The sequence below is a fragment of the Anolis sagrei genome, chromosome 2 (genome assembly GCF_037176765.1).
Source record: "Anolis sagrei isolate rAnoSag1 chromosome 2, rAnoSag1.mat, whole genome shotgun sequence".
NCBI classification, from domain to species: domain Eukaryota; kingdom Metazoa; phylum Chordata; class Lepidosauria; order Squamata; family Dactyloidae; genus Anolis; species Anolis sagrei.
Window position 1 is genome coordinate 147,509,367 of NC_090022.1, and position 12,765 is coordinate 147,522,131.

A 12,765-nucleotide genomic window follows, 5' to 3' on the forward strand; every position below is an offset into this window, starting at 1 on the left:
AATGCTAGTGGGGTTGGGGGAGGATTGATTTTGTAATTTGGGAGTTGTAGTTGCTGGGATTTATAGTTCACCTATAATCAAAGAGCATTCTGAACTCCACCAGCGATGGATTTGAACCTAATTTGCCACACAGAACTCCCATGACCAACAGAAAATACTGGAAGGGTTTGGTGGGTATTGACCTTGAGTTTGGGAGTTGTAGTTCACCTATATCCAGAGAGCATTGTGGACTCACTCATGGTGGATCTGGACCAAACGTGGCACAAATACTCAATATGTGCAAACGTGAACACTGGTGGAGCCCTGGGAAAATAGACCTTGACTTTTGAGAGTTGTCGTTGCTGGGATTTATAGTTCATTACAATCAAAGAGTATTCTGAACCTCACCAACGATAGAATTGGCTCAAACTTCCCACATGGAATCCCCATGACCATCAGAAAATACTGTGTTTTCTGATGGTCTTTGCCGACCCCTCTGACACCCCTTCACGACCCCGTCAGGGGTCCCGACCCCCCCAGGTTGAGAAACACTGTGTTAGAAAATGCTGTTTTCTACACAAAAAGTGTAGTTTTCAATACAGTGAGTGCAGTTTTCTGAACAAAAAAACCACACATACAACTTTTGTGCAGAATAAATATCAAATTACAAATAGTCCAATAGTGTAAAATATTTCTAAAATTACTTATTTACTTCAAGAAAGAGAACAGTGAAGAATTATATCCCTAGGATTAAAATATATCTGTGGAGTCTTCTGTTATTGATTAATTACCAAGGCTGCTCTTTAGTTAGAGATAAGAGTGTTTCAAAGATATGGTTAATGTTTTCAGAAAGACATGAATCTTGGTGTGTATGTAATTCTCAAGAAATTAGGCACTGCCAATTAACCTCTAAAAGAAAGAAATAGCATTCTCAATGTTCTTGAACAGCAACTCACACAACCTCCTTACCTTTGGCTGTACTGGTCAAACTGATGGACACTGCAATCAGATACTAGAGAGTCATAGATTGAGAGACAGAGATTCTTTGAAAAGTGTATTTGTCAGATTTAATGATGTTAGAAGATGGATGTGTGAATTATTTAGATAAGAAGAGTTTACTTGAACAGCAATTGTGTATACATTTACATTAGGTAAGTCCCACTGTCTTAAGTGGACATTCCTACTGAGGAAACATTGTATCGCATTTTCTAAGGGGAAAAATCACTTTAAGCTATGATGCCATCCAGTTCTGCAGCATTCTTGTTCGGTGATTTTATGAAGTACATTGTGTAGACAGACCTACTAGTCTCTGAAGCGAGAAGGGCATGCAGAATGGCTCCCAGCCTCATGGTTCTTCATGAAAGCAAGGGTTTCTCACATATATACAAGCCTTTATTGTTACAAGCCACATCATTCCATTCCCCAAGTACTCCCATTTCAGCACAGTCTTCTTGGTTTTGATAGTCATTGGGTTCACCCTGCTTCCAGTTCCTAAATGAGGAGAACAGTAAAATTATTCTGGCAGAAATATGAGAAACAAAAATAATTCCTCTTTATAGCATCATTTGTCCAAAAACATAGCCAAGCTATCCCATCTACATGCCTCTAGATTTTTCCCAGGGAGTTTTGGCAAATCCACTGATTTATTTATTATATGTTCACCCCTCAGGGTATTCCTCAGGGATTGGCGCGACTGATATGATCATGTCATCTAACATGTCTGAGAATTTAGTCCAATCTGCCTTTCTGAAGTTGAAGAGTGAAAGGACCAAGGCAGTGACATCTCCGGCCCATCCTCTGTTTGGGTATCAGCCAGCACGCCAATGATTTAAATCAAGAAATAGTTTTCTAAGATCTACAGAGACACTTGCTGGAACACCTCAGCAGGCGAGAGTCCAAAAGTGGCAGGCTCAAACCCAGAACCTCAACCAATGGCTGATGCCAAATGAGGGACTCCCTCCTGGGCACACAGAAAACTGGGCGACTTGGAAGGCGCTGAACAGACTGCGTTCTGGCACCTTGAGATGCAGAGCCAACCTCAAGAAATGGGGCCACAAAGTGGAATCCACGACATGCGAATGTGGAGAAGAGCAAACCACAGACCACCTGCTGCAATGCAACCTGAGCCTTGCCACATGCACAATGGAGAACCTCCTTGCGGCAACACCAGGGGCACTCCAAGTGGCCAGATACTGGTCAAAGGACATTTAATAGAATACCAAGTCTGCAAACTTTGTGTTTTGTTTGTTTGTTTGTCTGTTTTTTAATGCAATACAACTGTTTTGGTTAGCTCCTGACACGATAAATAAATACCCCTCAGGGTACTCAAGACAATGCAAACAAGGCTTCCAGTAGTCTTCTAACAACTGAACAAATTGAGACCAAAGTGGCCTTTGGAACCACAGTGGCTGGTGGCGATAGTGTCAGTGGGGTGGTGAATCCACTCTGTGTTTTGCCTTCTTTCCCCAAAAATAAGACTTACCCCGAAATAATTCCTAGCATGTTTTTTCAGGATTATTAAGAATGCTTGAAATATAAGCCCTACTCCAAAAACAAGCCCCAGTTACAGTTAATTAAAAAATCATTTTAAAAAGTGTCCACTTTATGAAAGCCTTTGACAACACAATTTAAATTGTATCCACTTCAGGCAGCTATACATATACAAAAAGTAAATTCAGTTGGTAATTGAATGCAGCAGTACATATAAAAATACCAAGGAAAGCAGATTGTTTTTGGTTTCTTGGGGTCTTTTGAGTGCAGTTCTTTTGGGGGTGTCCCTTACAGAGGAAAGCAGACACCACCAAAAGAATTGCACTCAAAAGACCCCAAGAAATCCACAACAATAAGATTGGCTCTTACGCACAGATTGGGTATTCCCGCTGGTGTCACTCCTGTCACAGACATATTATGTCCTGTCAGGTCCCTTGGCATTCCAGCTGCTCTCTTCCACATTCCACTGCAGCCAATTGTAGCGGTTGGCTCCCCTGGTAACCGGAAGAAGCCACAAAGCATGAATGAGCTCGGGAGTGGAGCGATGCCAGTGGGACTCTTACCTGATCTGTGTGTGAGAGCCCAGCACTTGCCAAATCTTATTGTTTTGGGTTTCTTGGGGTCCTTTTAGTGCAATTCTTTTGGGGGTGTCTGTTTTCCTTGGTAATGGGTTTATCTACCATTTACTGTGGCACAGTATCATATGTAAACAGATAAACAAGAAACATGACATGGCTATTGTTAAGGTTTCTATAAAACCAGGAGTAAGTTTTGTGTGGGATTATTACCTTCTCTGTTAGAGAAAAAGGACTCATTCTAGTGTTTATTATACGCAGGCTACATTAATGTGCTCATTAAGGCCAGTAAGTTGGGGCACTCTTGGTGAGGTATAACTGGGTGTCTTTTGGGATACATGATGCATGCTCTCCCTCACTCACTCTCTGGGGATGGAAGTTGGAGAAGCCATGCCATCTGTGTTGATATTATACATCCAAAGACTATGAGAAGGGCGGGGTAAAAATGTTCGAAATAATAATAATAATAATAATAATAATAATAATAATAATAATAATAATAAAATAAAAATATGCGAGTTCTGTTACTCTGAAGGACTGTTATTTTGAGGAAATGCTACAAGCTTATTTTGGTGTTTTGAAATCTGCTGAACAAGAGTAAATGTATGTTTCTTCCTCCTGTGTCTTTGAAGGACAAGCTTCTATATTATCTGCAACAACTACAGTCTTTCCTGTTGAAAGTGTTGCTGTGCATTTTTCAGGCTGTATGGCTATGTTTCAGCAGTATTCACTCCTCAGATTTCGCCCACATCTGTGGTTGGCATCTTCAGAGGTTCTGTTGGCAATGAGGCAAGTGGAGTGTACATATACTTGTGGAGTGTCCAGGGTGGGAGAAAGAACCTTTGTCTTCTTCTTCCATCTCCTTCTCTTTCTCCAAAAAAGAGAGTTGTTTTGCAAGCAATATTGCAACATTTGTTATTTTGGAAGCAATATTGAGCAACTCACATTATTTTTGCAAGAATATGTTGCATAACAATGTATTTCTAATCACAAATATTATGCCAAATCTGTTGAAATTTTCTCTGGCATACATTATTAATGCCCACATGCAAAAATGAAATATGTGAAGCAACCAGAGGAACAAGGAGAAAGAGCAACAACCCTGCTCTAGTACGGCTGAACAGGTGGGGCCCATATGGGACAGCCTTAGTGGTCCATCTTCCTCCCTAACTGGGTGTGAAAGGGCTATTTTTTTCTCCCATGCTACATCACATTTTTTCTTGTATAGGACTTATTCTGTGCCCTCCAAACTTATTAGTATGGGGAACATTTCACCATCTTTTCCCCCTTTTACCTCATTTTTTGAGGCCCAGTGGAAGCTTTTTTTAACCTAAACAAGACATGGCCAAAAGTTTTTTGTTGTTTTGTAAGAAAGGTCTAAACAGTTCTGTGGGGCAGAATTCCTCTTCCCAGAATCATTAGAAGGTGAGTAGTTTATCAAAACACTTTTCTAGAAATAAGGGTGTAGGTGTGATGAATGGTCCCACCAGGGCCTCTGTTGTTTTCCTTTTGGCCTTCAGGCCACACTTTCTCCACCAACCCAAGTATAAAAAGTGAGCATAGAGGATAAAGATAGTCACTGTGGTAACCTGCTCTGAATACATTCTGCCACCACAACCCTAGAAGAGGGTCACCATAAGTTGGAACTGACTTGGAGGCATGTAATAACAATAGCGAGTAAGGGTAGGCTCTTGAGGAAACATTTAAGATTTCTCCTCCTACTGCTAACATGGTCTATTGGAGGCAATGTTTGTACTCACTTCTGGTTTACCTGAGTTACTATATATACTTAGGCATATGTCAATCCTGTGTATAACTGACGGTCAGATTTTGTGCCCAAAAATTATGGATTTTAATATGACCTGTGTTATTCTGCAGAGAGGAGAAAGATTCAGCACCATTGCAAGGGCTAGCTACCTTGGTCACTGCTGCCGTGTCCCTACGCAGGCATTCAAAAGGATCAGAAGTACTTCCTTATTGGAAACAGTAGAAGGGATCACTAATTCTTTTAATTTCAAAGGCCTCATCTCAGAAAAGTTGATTTTTTTAATAAGAGTTAAAGTATAGCACTGTATTTACATTGATGGATAAGTCAATTCAGTGTTTGGGGTGAATTTTTGCCACCAATATTTGGCTAAATTTTCTAAATTTATCCATGAATATATACAGTAATTTAGTATGCCAAGATGACCCATCTAACCTAATAACTTGTTTTGCTACCTTCCCAACACTTTAAAGTTGGTACGTTTGTCAAACACCTGAAAGGCTACAAAAACATGCAAGTTATCCTGCGTTTGGATTGGTTCTTTTTTCAACCATTTTCACTGCTGTGTCTTACTTGAAGCCAGTTCTGTAATTGGTGCCATCAACCCAGGTCCATTGTCCTTCGGTTTTCCCATCAGTGAGTCCGAGCCAGAAGCGACGGCCCCTGCTTTGAGACTGGATGAAATTCTGTAAAGGAAAAAGAAGGGCCATGGGGGCACGGATGAAAAGAAACCTGCCATCTGCACAGAAGGGTTATTTCTTGTTTCTGTTTGATTCCCACCCTATCCCATAAACTGTTTTGAGTAGGGATGCTTTACTCTATCTATCCTTGCTGCTGCTCTGTTTTAAATTATTTCCCTTCTACTTCTCAAATTGAAGCAAACTCAAGCAGAATTTCTCCTGCCAATTCAAATATCTTTTAAAACCGGATAGATGGTAGCTTAGAAAACAATTTGCAAGTGGAAAAGTAGTAGGAAGAAATTTTTTGAAGCACTCATCTTGCCGTATTCCTACTTCTAGGACTCCCCCGACAAAGTTGTATGGCTGTGTAGGGATTATGTTATCGTTTCCACGTGTTGTTTAATTTTGCCCTCACTTCTGTGTCTCTCTATAAAATCTTTACCTGTTTAGCCATATCGTGAATGACTACCAAGCTTGCATTCTTTTCCGTACAGTGATCTTGAGCTGTGTGCCAAGTAGCATCAATGACAGAGAAGTAGTAGCATCCACCGTGGAAGTATTCCCATTCCCTGTTTCTAGAGCCACATGGGAACACTAGAAAAGAAGGATAAGTTTAGAATTTAAAAATCTTGATGGCTGGTTTGTACCTTGAAGCAAAAGCAGAGCTTCTTAAGTCTTGCCACAAGTCACATCCATCTTTTTGGGTGTTCTGAGCGGGTGAGGTTCTGGTCTTAATGCTTGCACTTTATTATGTCTGCCAGGCCTGTAGCGAGGATTTTGATTCGGGGGGGGGGGAGGGGGGCTGAATCTGAGTGAAAGTCTACGCTAGCAAACCTTTTGTATCATTACCCCAATACCCCCATGCATATGAGATATATTGAGCATGGTGATCAGATCATGATATGAATAAGCATAACAGTTTAAATAATGCACCAGTAAGACCTTTTCGTAGACCACCATGAGAATTTGGGGGGGGGGGGGATGAAGCCCCCAAAGCCCCCCCCCCCCGGCTACATGCCTGATGCTTGCAAAGATGCAGCTGGCCTACAGTGGAAAGTAGAAGGTTGTAACGTAGGCCCCGATCACACTGCAGATTTTGGTACTACTTTAACTGCGTTGACTTCATCCTATGGAACCTTGGGATTTGCAGTTTGTTCAGAGGCACCAGAGGAGTTCTCTGGCAAAGAATTAAAAGGCCTCCTCCCTGAAATGCCAATCCCAGGACTTGACAGGACAGAACTATGGCTGTCAAGGTGGAATAAAATGCTGTAATTAGGTAATATAAAGGGGGCATTGAATTAAGTGTCTCATGTGGAGATGTGACTGAGCATCATAAACAGATAGGATAGTCAGGAAAGAATTAATTCTCAAAACATCTGTGAAAATTCAGTTATTCTCAAATAATACTGGGTATAGGTTTGAGCTTGAGGGCTAGACAAAGGGCCCTTCCACACTGCCCTATGTCCCAGAATATTGAGGCAGAAAATCCCACAATATCCGCTTTGAATTGGGTTATCTGAGTTCACACTCAGATAATGTGGGATTTTTTGCCTTGATAATCTAGGATGCAGGGCTGTGTGGAAGGGCCCTGAGTGTTGGATTTCCACAGTGAAGGAGTGGAATTCTCAAAATGTGTTCCACAGAGGTGCAATGCACACACACCCAAAATCAGGGATTCTCAAACCTTTTCAGCCATGGACCCCTTTTTGAAGCAACAGTTTCTTGTGGAACCCCAATAAATGTTTATATATTATATTATATATAATGTATATATATCAGGCACGGGCAAACTTTTTGACCAACATAAACTTAACAGCATTTCAGTGGAAGACCCAGGGACCAAGCAGGAAAAGCACAATCATAGCACTCTCTGAGCCGTGGGAGGGAAATAAGATTTTGGAAGCAAGAAAGGCAAGGGGGAAAGGATCTGGGCAGCATAGAAGACAAAGAAACGAAAGGCTTTGGAGGGTGAGGGAGTTGGGGGAAAAGGTTTTTGGGGGTGAGGGAAGTGAGGAAAAAAGCCTTTGGGGTGCAAGGGAAGCAGAGGAGGGGGAGGAGCAGGAAAGAGGAGGAAAAGCTTGGCGGGGAGGAGGGGAGGAGAAGGAAGGGAGGAGGAGGAATAAATAAAATCCAGAGCCCCTCAGTATATTTTGCAGAGCCCCAAGGGCTCTGCGGAGCACACTTTGAGAACTGCTGACCTAAACTGCAGGCCAAAGTCCCAGTACTACTACGATAAATATTGTTTGGCAGGGGGAAGAGAGTTACAAATACAGATATAAAGGAAGTCACATTTGGGTTAATGATAAGACAAGGTTCCTGAGCACCAGGCCCATAGCCAGGATTTCGATTCGGGGGGTGGGGGTGGGGTGTGTGAGTTTTTTCAGGGGGGGGGGGGCTGAGTCTGAGTGAAAGAGGGTCTACCCTAGCAAACCTTTTGTATCGTTACTCCAATACCCCCATGCATATGGGATATATTGAGTATGGTGATCAGATCATGATATGAATAAACATAACAGTTTAAATAATGCACCAGGAAGGCCTTTTCGCGAACCACCATGAGAATTTCGGGGGGGGGGTGAAGTCTCTCAAGCCCCCCCCCCCAGCTACATGCCTGCTGAGCACGTGAATTTATAGCTCGTATTTAATTCACGAGCCAGTGACTTAGACCCCTTCAAACAGAACCTGACTCCCTTCTTTATCTATGGATAATGAGATGCTGTGCTTATTGTATCCTTTTTAAAAAGTCTCTTCACAATGTCAGGACAAATTGTGTACCAAGAAAACCTTGGGGTTAATGGCCCCTATATGCATATTAGGAAACACATTGCACAATTTGTTGACCAGCTGGAATTGTTTTATGCTGAAATGACTAATGTTAAATCTGTATTTCCTCCTGTTCCCCAGCCCTTTTACTCTAGCTGGTTTGCAAAAATTAAAACAGATTCAAAACTAATCTAGCATTTAAAATGGTAACTAGTTTCCACCTGCCCAATCAAAAGTCTTGTCCAGCTCTGCTAACCAAAAACTTGTAAACTGGAAATGCTGAGAACTCAACCTTAGGAGACCATACATATGTTGTATATGTTCTGTTGTTGTGTGCCTTGAAGTTGTTTCTGCAGTAGCCCTAAAGTAACCACCATATCATGTTTTTTCCCTATCAAGATTGCTTCTGGGAAGTTTGGCTTTGCCTTCATTTGGATTATATGGCAATGTGGAAGGGGCCTGAGGCTAAGGCCCCTTCTACATATAATCCAGATTATATCTGCAAAATAATCCAGATTATCAAATCAGACAATCCACATTATCTGCTTTGAGCTGGGTTATCTGAGTCTACACTGCCATATAATCCAGTTCAAAACAGATAATCTGGATTTTATATGGTAGTGTAGAAGGGGCCTAAGACTTGCGCAAGGTCACACAGTGGTTTTCTAAGACAAAGCACTCACACCCTGGTTTCCAGAGTCACAGTCTAAACTTCTACATCGCTCAAACTACTACATCCTGCATGTTTTTCATATTTCTTGTTTGAAAGGCTATTGATAAAAGCCTTTGAAAATCAGACAAAGAAAATTGATAAAAGCCTTTGAAAATCAGACAAATCAGATAAAGAAGATTTGCCTTTCAAACAAAAAATATATTTCTAGGATTCAGTAAAAGCTACTAATTTTAACATTTAAAGCCATACACAACTTAGCTGCCTTCATCTTTCATCCCTTATTTCTTATTTACTGGCTCAAAATCTGTTTTCTGAAGATCCTAGGCTTTTCATTCATCCAAAGATTTCCTTGGATCAGCTTCATCCTTTTTCACTTGCTGTTCCATACTCTTGGAACTGGCTTCCTGAACATTTACGGGCTGCTTCTTCCCTCACTATTTTTAAATCTCAGTGAAAAACTTCCCTGTTTTCTAGTGCTTTTGGAATTTTAGTTTCACATTTTTTTAAAAAAATGTCTTACGTTTTGAATATGTGTATCAGTCAGTTGTCTTATATGGTATTGCATTTTTTATTTTATCTGGAAAATTTGTTTGTTGTATTCCTTGCCTCTGTATCTGTATCTGTATACATATATATTTTACACCGTACACTCTTAGCAGAACCCATTGTTATTGGTTGCTTTTTAGAAAGCACTATGCACATTGGTAGCACTATATAAATCAGCTGTCATCATTATCACCACCACCACCTTTGAGTTGTGTTCCAGTATTGCCAGTGGCAGATGGTAACTGCCATGTCAGTGATGAACTTAGTCTCTGGGATTTTGTTTGAGTATTAATTGAGCCATCCAGGGTGCTGAACCTTATAATCAAATCTGATTTAGCATGTTGGACAAACTCCTTCAATTTTTGACTACAGTCCAGAGCTGATATACTCCATTGATATATGAGCCACTGACTGCTACTAAGTACTGCTGTGATCTCCACCCAACTGAATCCAGAAGTCCTAGTTTTGGAGCCATACTTACACTCATTGCTCATTTGAAGTTGTGTATGCAGTTTTTTCACTTCTGAAGGAAGCTTTAATTCTAAATTGGCAGAGGAAATACAAACACATGCATTATTACAAAAGACCATAGAGATGTTTCAAAGGGACCAGGGTGCTTTTTAGGGGAAAGGGGAACTATTAGTACCATCACTTAAAGGCATTATGTATCTGTCAACATTTTTTCTGGCAAGGAAAAAAGTTGGATCAAAACTTTGGGGCAATATGGGAGGGTTACCAGTTACCCTGAAGAGATCTGCCATTTTCCTCCTCTGGATATATCTCAAACACCTAATGTTTCCCTTCCAAGTACTAAGCCTGTTTGGTTTGCAAGATCAGGCAGGATCTGATGCCTTCAGGGTATTTTAGGCAATGAGCAATTTTAAGCCAGACAGTTCACAAAACCCAGTTGGATTGGTGATGGATTTTTTCTTCAAGAAGGATTTGAGAGGACATCTTCTATGCACTTGGAAGCCACCATTTAGCTTAAGGCATGCAGGGCAAACCGCAAGGCACACAGCTCTTTCTACCATCTTTCCTCCAACACCCTCCCAATGGTGAGATAATTATTTAACTTATCCCAATGTAAGGACCTATTCTGCACATTCTCTTTGTAGGATTAAATTTGAATTCTCTTCCAAAGCTCTGTACACATAATGGCTTTGATCACAATCTCAGTCATTCAGGGACGTGTGTGTGTCTTGAAACTGGACATTTCCTGAACATGACAGCAAGAAAAGTAGTCTGTCCAAAGCATGGGAGTATGTGTTGAAGTGAGGTTCAGCTTAATATATGATGTTCTCAATTCTGAGGCATATTTTGATGCCTATGTTGCACAGGAACCATTGTGGTATTTTTGCCCTTGTTTCTTTTAAAAGGAGAATAGCTGTTCTGAATGCTGCTCATGACTTCTTTTAGGGCTGAATGTCTTCAATCCCTCCCCTCTGTATGAGTGCTAGGGTCCCAATCATAATTACTCTCTCCCCATAATGGCTATTCAAGCAGTTTAAAAAAGATACACATGGTGCATGCATAGATGTATCATGTTGTCTATCCCAACATTTTTCCACTCATGACTCCTTGAGAAATTGTTACATGACCCCAGGTATATAGGTATATAAAATAGGTATTAAAAATCAAATATTTACTGATCATAAATCAGCATTTGCAAGGTTTCCTAAACAGGCTGGTTTTATTTTTTGTGGAGTACAGCTGAAGCATCTTCTGCAGAATCCACTGTAAACACTGCACATTGTGGCTAACATATTTGTGCAAATGAGTAGCATTCAGAAACCTTTTACTGTTTCCGGATTTCTCATGACACCAACATTGGGCTCAGGGGACCCCATCTGATGTTGGGATCCACAGTTTAAGAAGTGGTGCTCTAGATCAGCTAGAAGTGGACATTAGCAGGATTTTTCTGCCACATCTTGGACTGAAAACTTAAGTAAGAATTAATGCTTTGTTAAAATGGTAAGAAACGTTCAACTATAGGAAGCTGCCCTACTTCAAGTCAGGCCATTGGTTTATCTAGCTCAGTACAGCAGGAGCGAGAATTGTGCCTCCTCTTTACTAGACCTGTATAGAAGTCTCAGGTGCAAAACCTGGGAACCCAATTCACTTTCCACCTTTTAGCAAATTATCTCCCCCACCCCGCAACTCCCCGTGAATCCTTTTCATTCTACCTGGACTGGATGCTAATAATCAATGGGGTAACTTAAAGCTCACCCTCATGGCCATTTGCAGAGTACCTGCCTTGTACCACTATTGACTGGTCACTTTGGATATGTTTGAGATTCTGCTTTCTATGCTGGGCTTATGTAAGTGAAGTCTTCCCCAACTTTTCCTTCAGAGTTCTAGGAGGAAAAAGTAGTTTTTGTTGGATTTATGACTAGCCCCCTTTTCCCAAAGACAACAATGGTTAGCTATCAGCAAAAAAGTTTCAGTTTTTGGAATATTTCCAATGTCCGGATAAGGACCACCCAACCTGTAGAGAGAGAATTATGCGGCTGATTGTGTGGAACCATTGTTCAGTTGCAGAGTATTTTATCCCTGAAACATGCATTTCCATTTTTAAAAAGAAATATGTGTGGTATACCTTAACAAGCAGGTCTCCTAAGAAGCTTTAGAAGTGTTGACAGTCAGAAGAGATGTTCTGGGGCAGAATGGTCCAACAATCTGATTTATTTTAAGGCAATTACTTCTATGTTGTTTCCTCTCATACTGGGTCTTATATTCTGCTAGCTCTGGTGAAAATGGATACCCACACTGACTCAGTAATGAGTCTTTGACTATTCCATAGTTCCACAGTTTTGAGCAGGCAAATTGTAAGAATGTGAGTGAAAAGCATTCCTCTTGCATTATACATGGAAGTTAGAGAAGAATTTAAAAAAATGTATAGTAGTTTAATTACCATTGGAGATCACGATCCCAAACAGTATGATGATCAACAGGTAAGAGAGTCCCAGCAGCAGATAAACCAGAAAAGGGGGTTTTGGGATCCATTGGCAAAGGTCTCTGCCTTTCAAAAGAGAGAAGAAAGAAAAGGTAAAATCTTGCCTGAAACATCTCCCTAGCATTTGTGCTTTGAGGACACTAAAGTTGCTTGTGAAGAATGTTCAGAATGTTAGGTGCTACTAAGTCATAATTATATGCTGGGAAACTTTTCCATGAAACCAGTAGTGGGGAAAGTTTTGACTACAGCCCTCGACTCATTCTTCCAATTGCATGGTGGCTAGCCTCACTGGGAGTGTCTTTGAACCTGCAGCCCCCCAAATTAACTTTTCTACATTCTAC

The 12,765-nt window shown here is 40.9% G+C and overlaps 1 protein-coding gene across 1 annotated transcript; it reads right to left on the reverse strand.

Moving 5' to 3' along the window:
- Positions 1-1,032: 1,032 nt before the first annotated feature.
- LOC132768184 (hepatic lectin-like) lies at positions 1,033-12,482 on the reverse strand. Its single transcript, XM_060763844.2, has 5 exons — positions 12,383-12,482; positions 9,953-10,012; positions 5,932-6,083; positions 5,383-5,495; positions 1,033-1,470 (listed from the first exon to the last, which is right to left on the reverse strand). Exons 2-5 carry the CDS (start codon positions 9,963-9,965, stop codon positions 1,335-1,337), a joined length of 414 nt encoding a protein of 137 aa, XP_060619827.2. The 5' UTR covers positions 9,966-10,012; positions 12,383-12,482; the 3' UTR covers positions 1,033-1,334.
- Between the last annotated feature and the right edge of the window lie 283 nt (positions 12,483-12,765).

Excerpts from the sequence above, each read along its gene's own strand:
- LOC132768184 (XM_060763844.2), bottom strand. Across the intron at positions 5,496-5,931 it reads TTCACGATATGGCTAAACAG|AATTTCATCCAGTCTCAAAG; the intron begins GTAAAGATTTTA and ends TTTCCTTTACAG. Across the intron at positions 1,471-5,382 it reads AATTACAGAACTGGCTTCAA|GAACTGGAAGCAGGGTGAAC; the intron begins GTAAGACACAGC and ends CTCCTCATTTAG.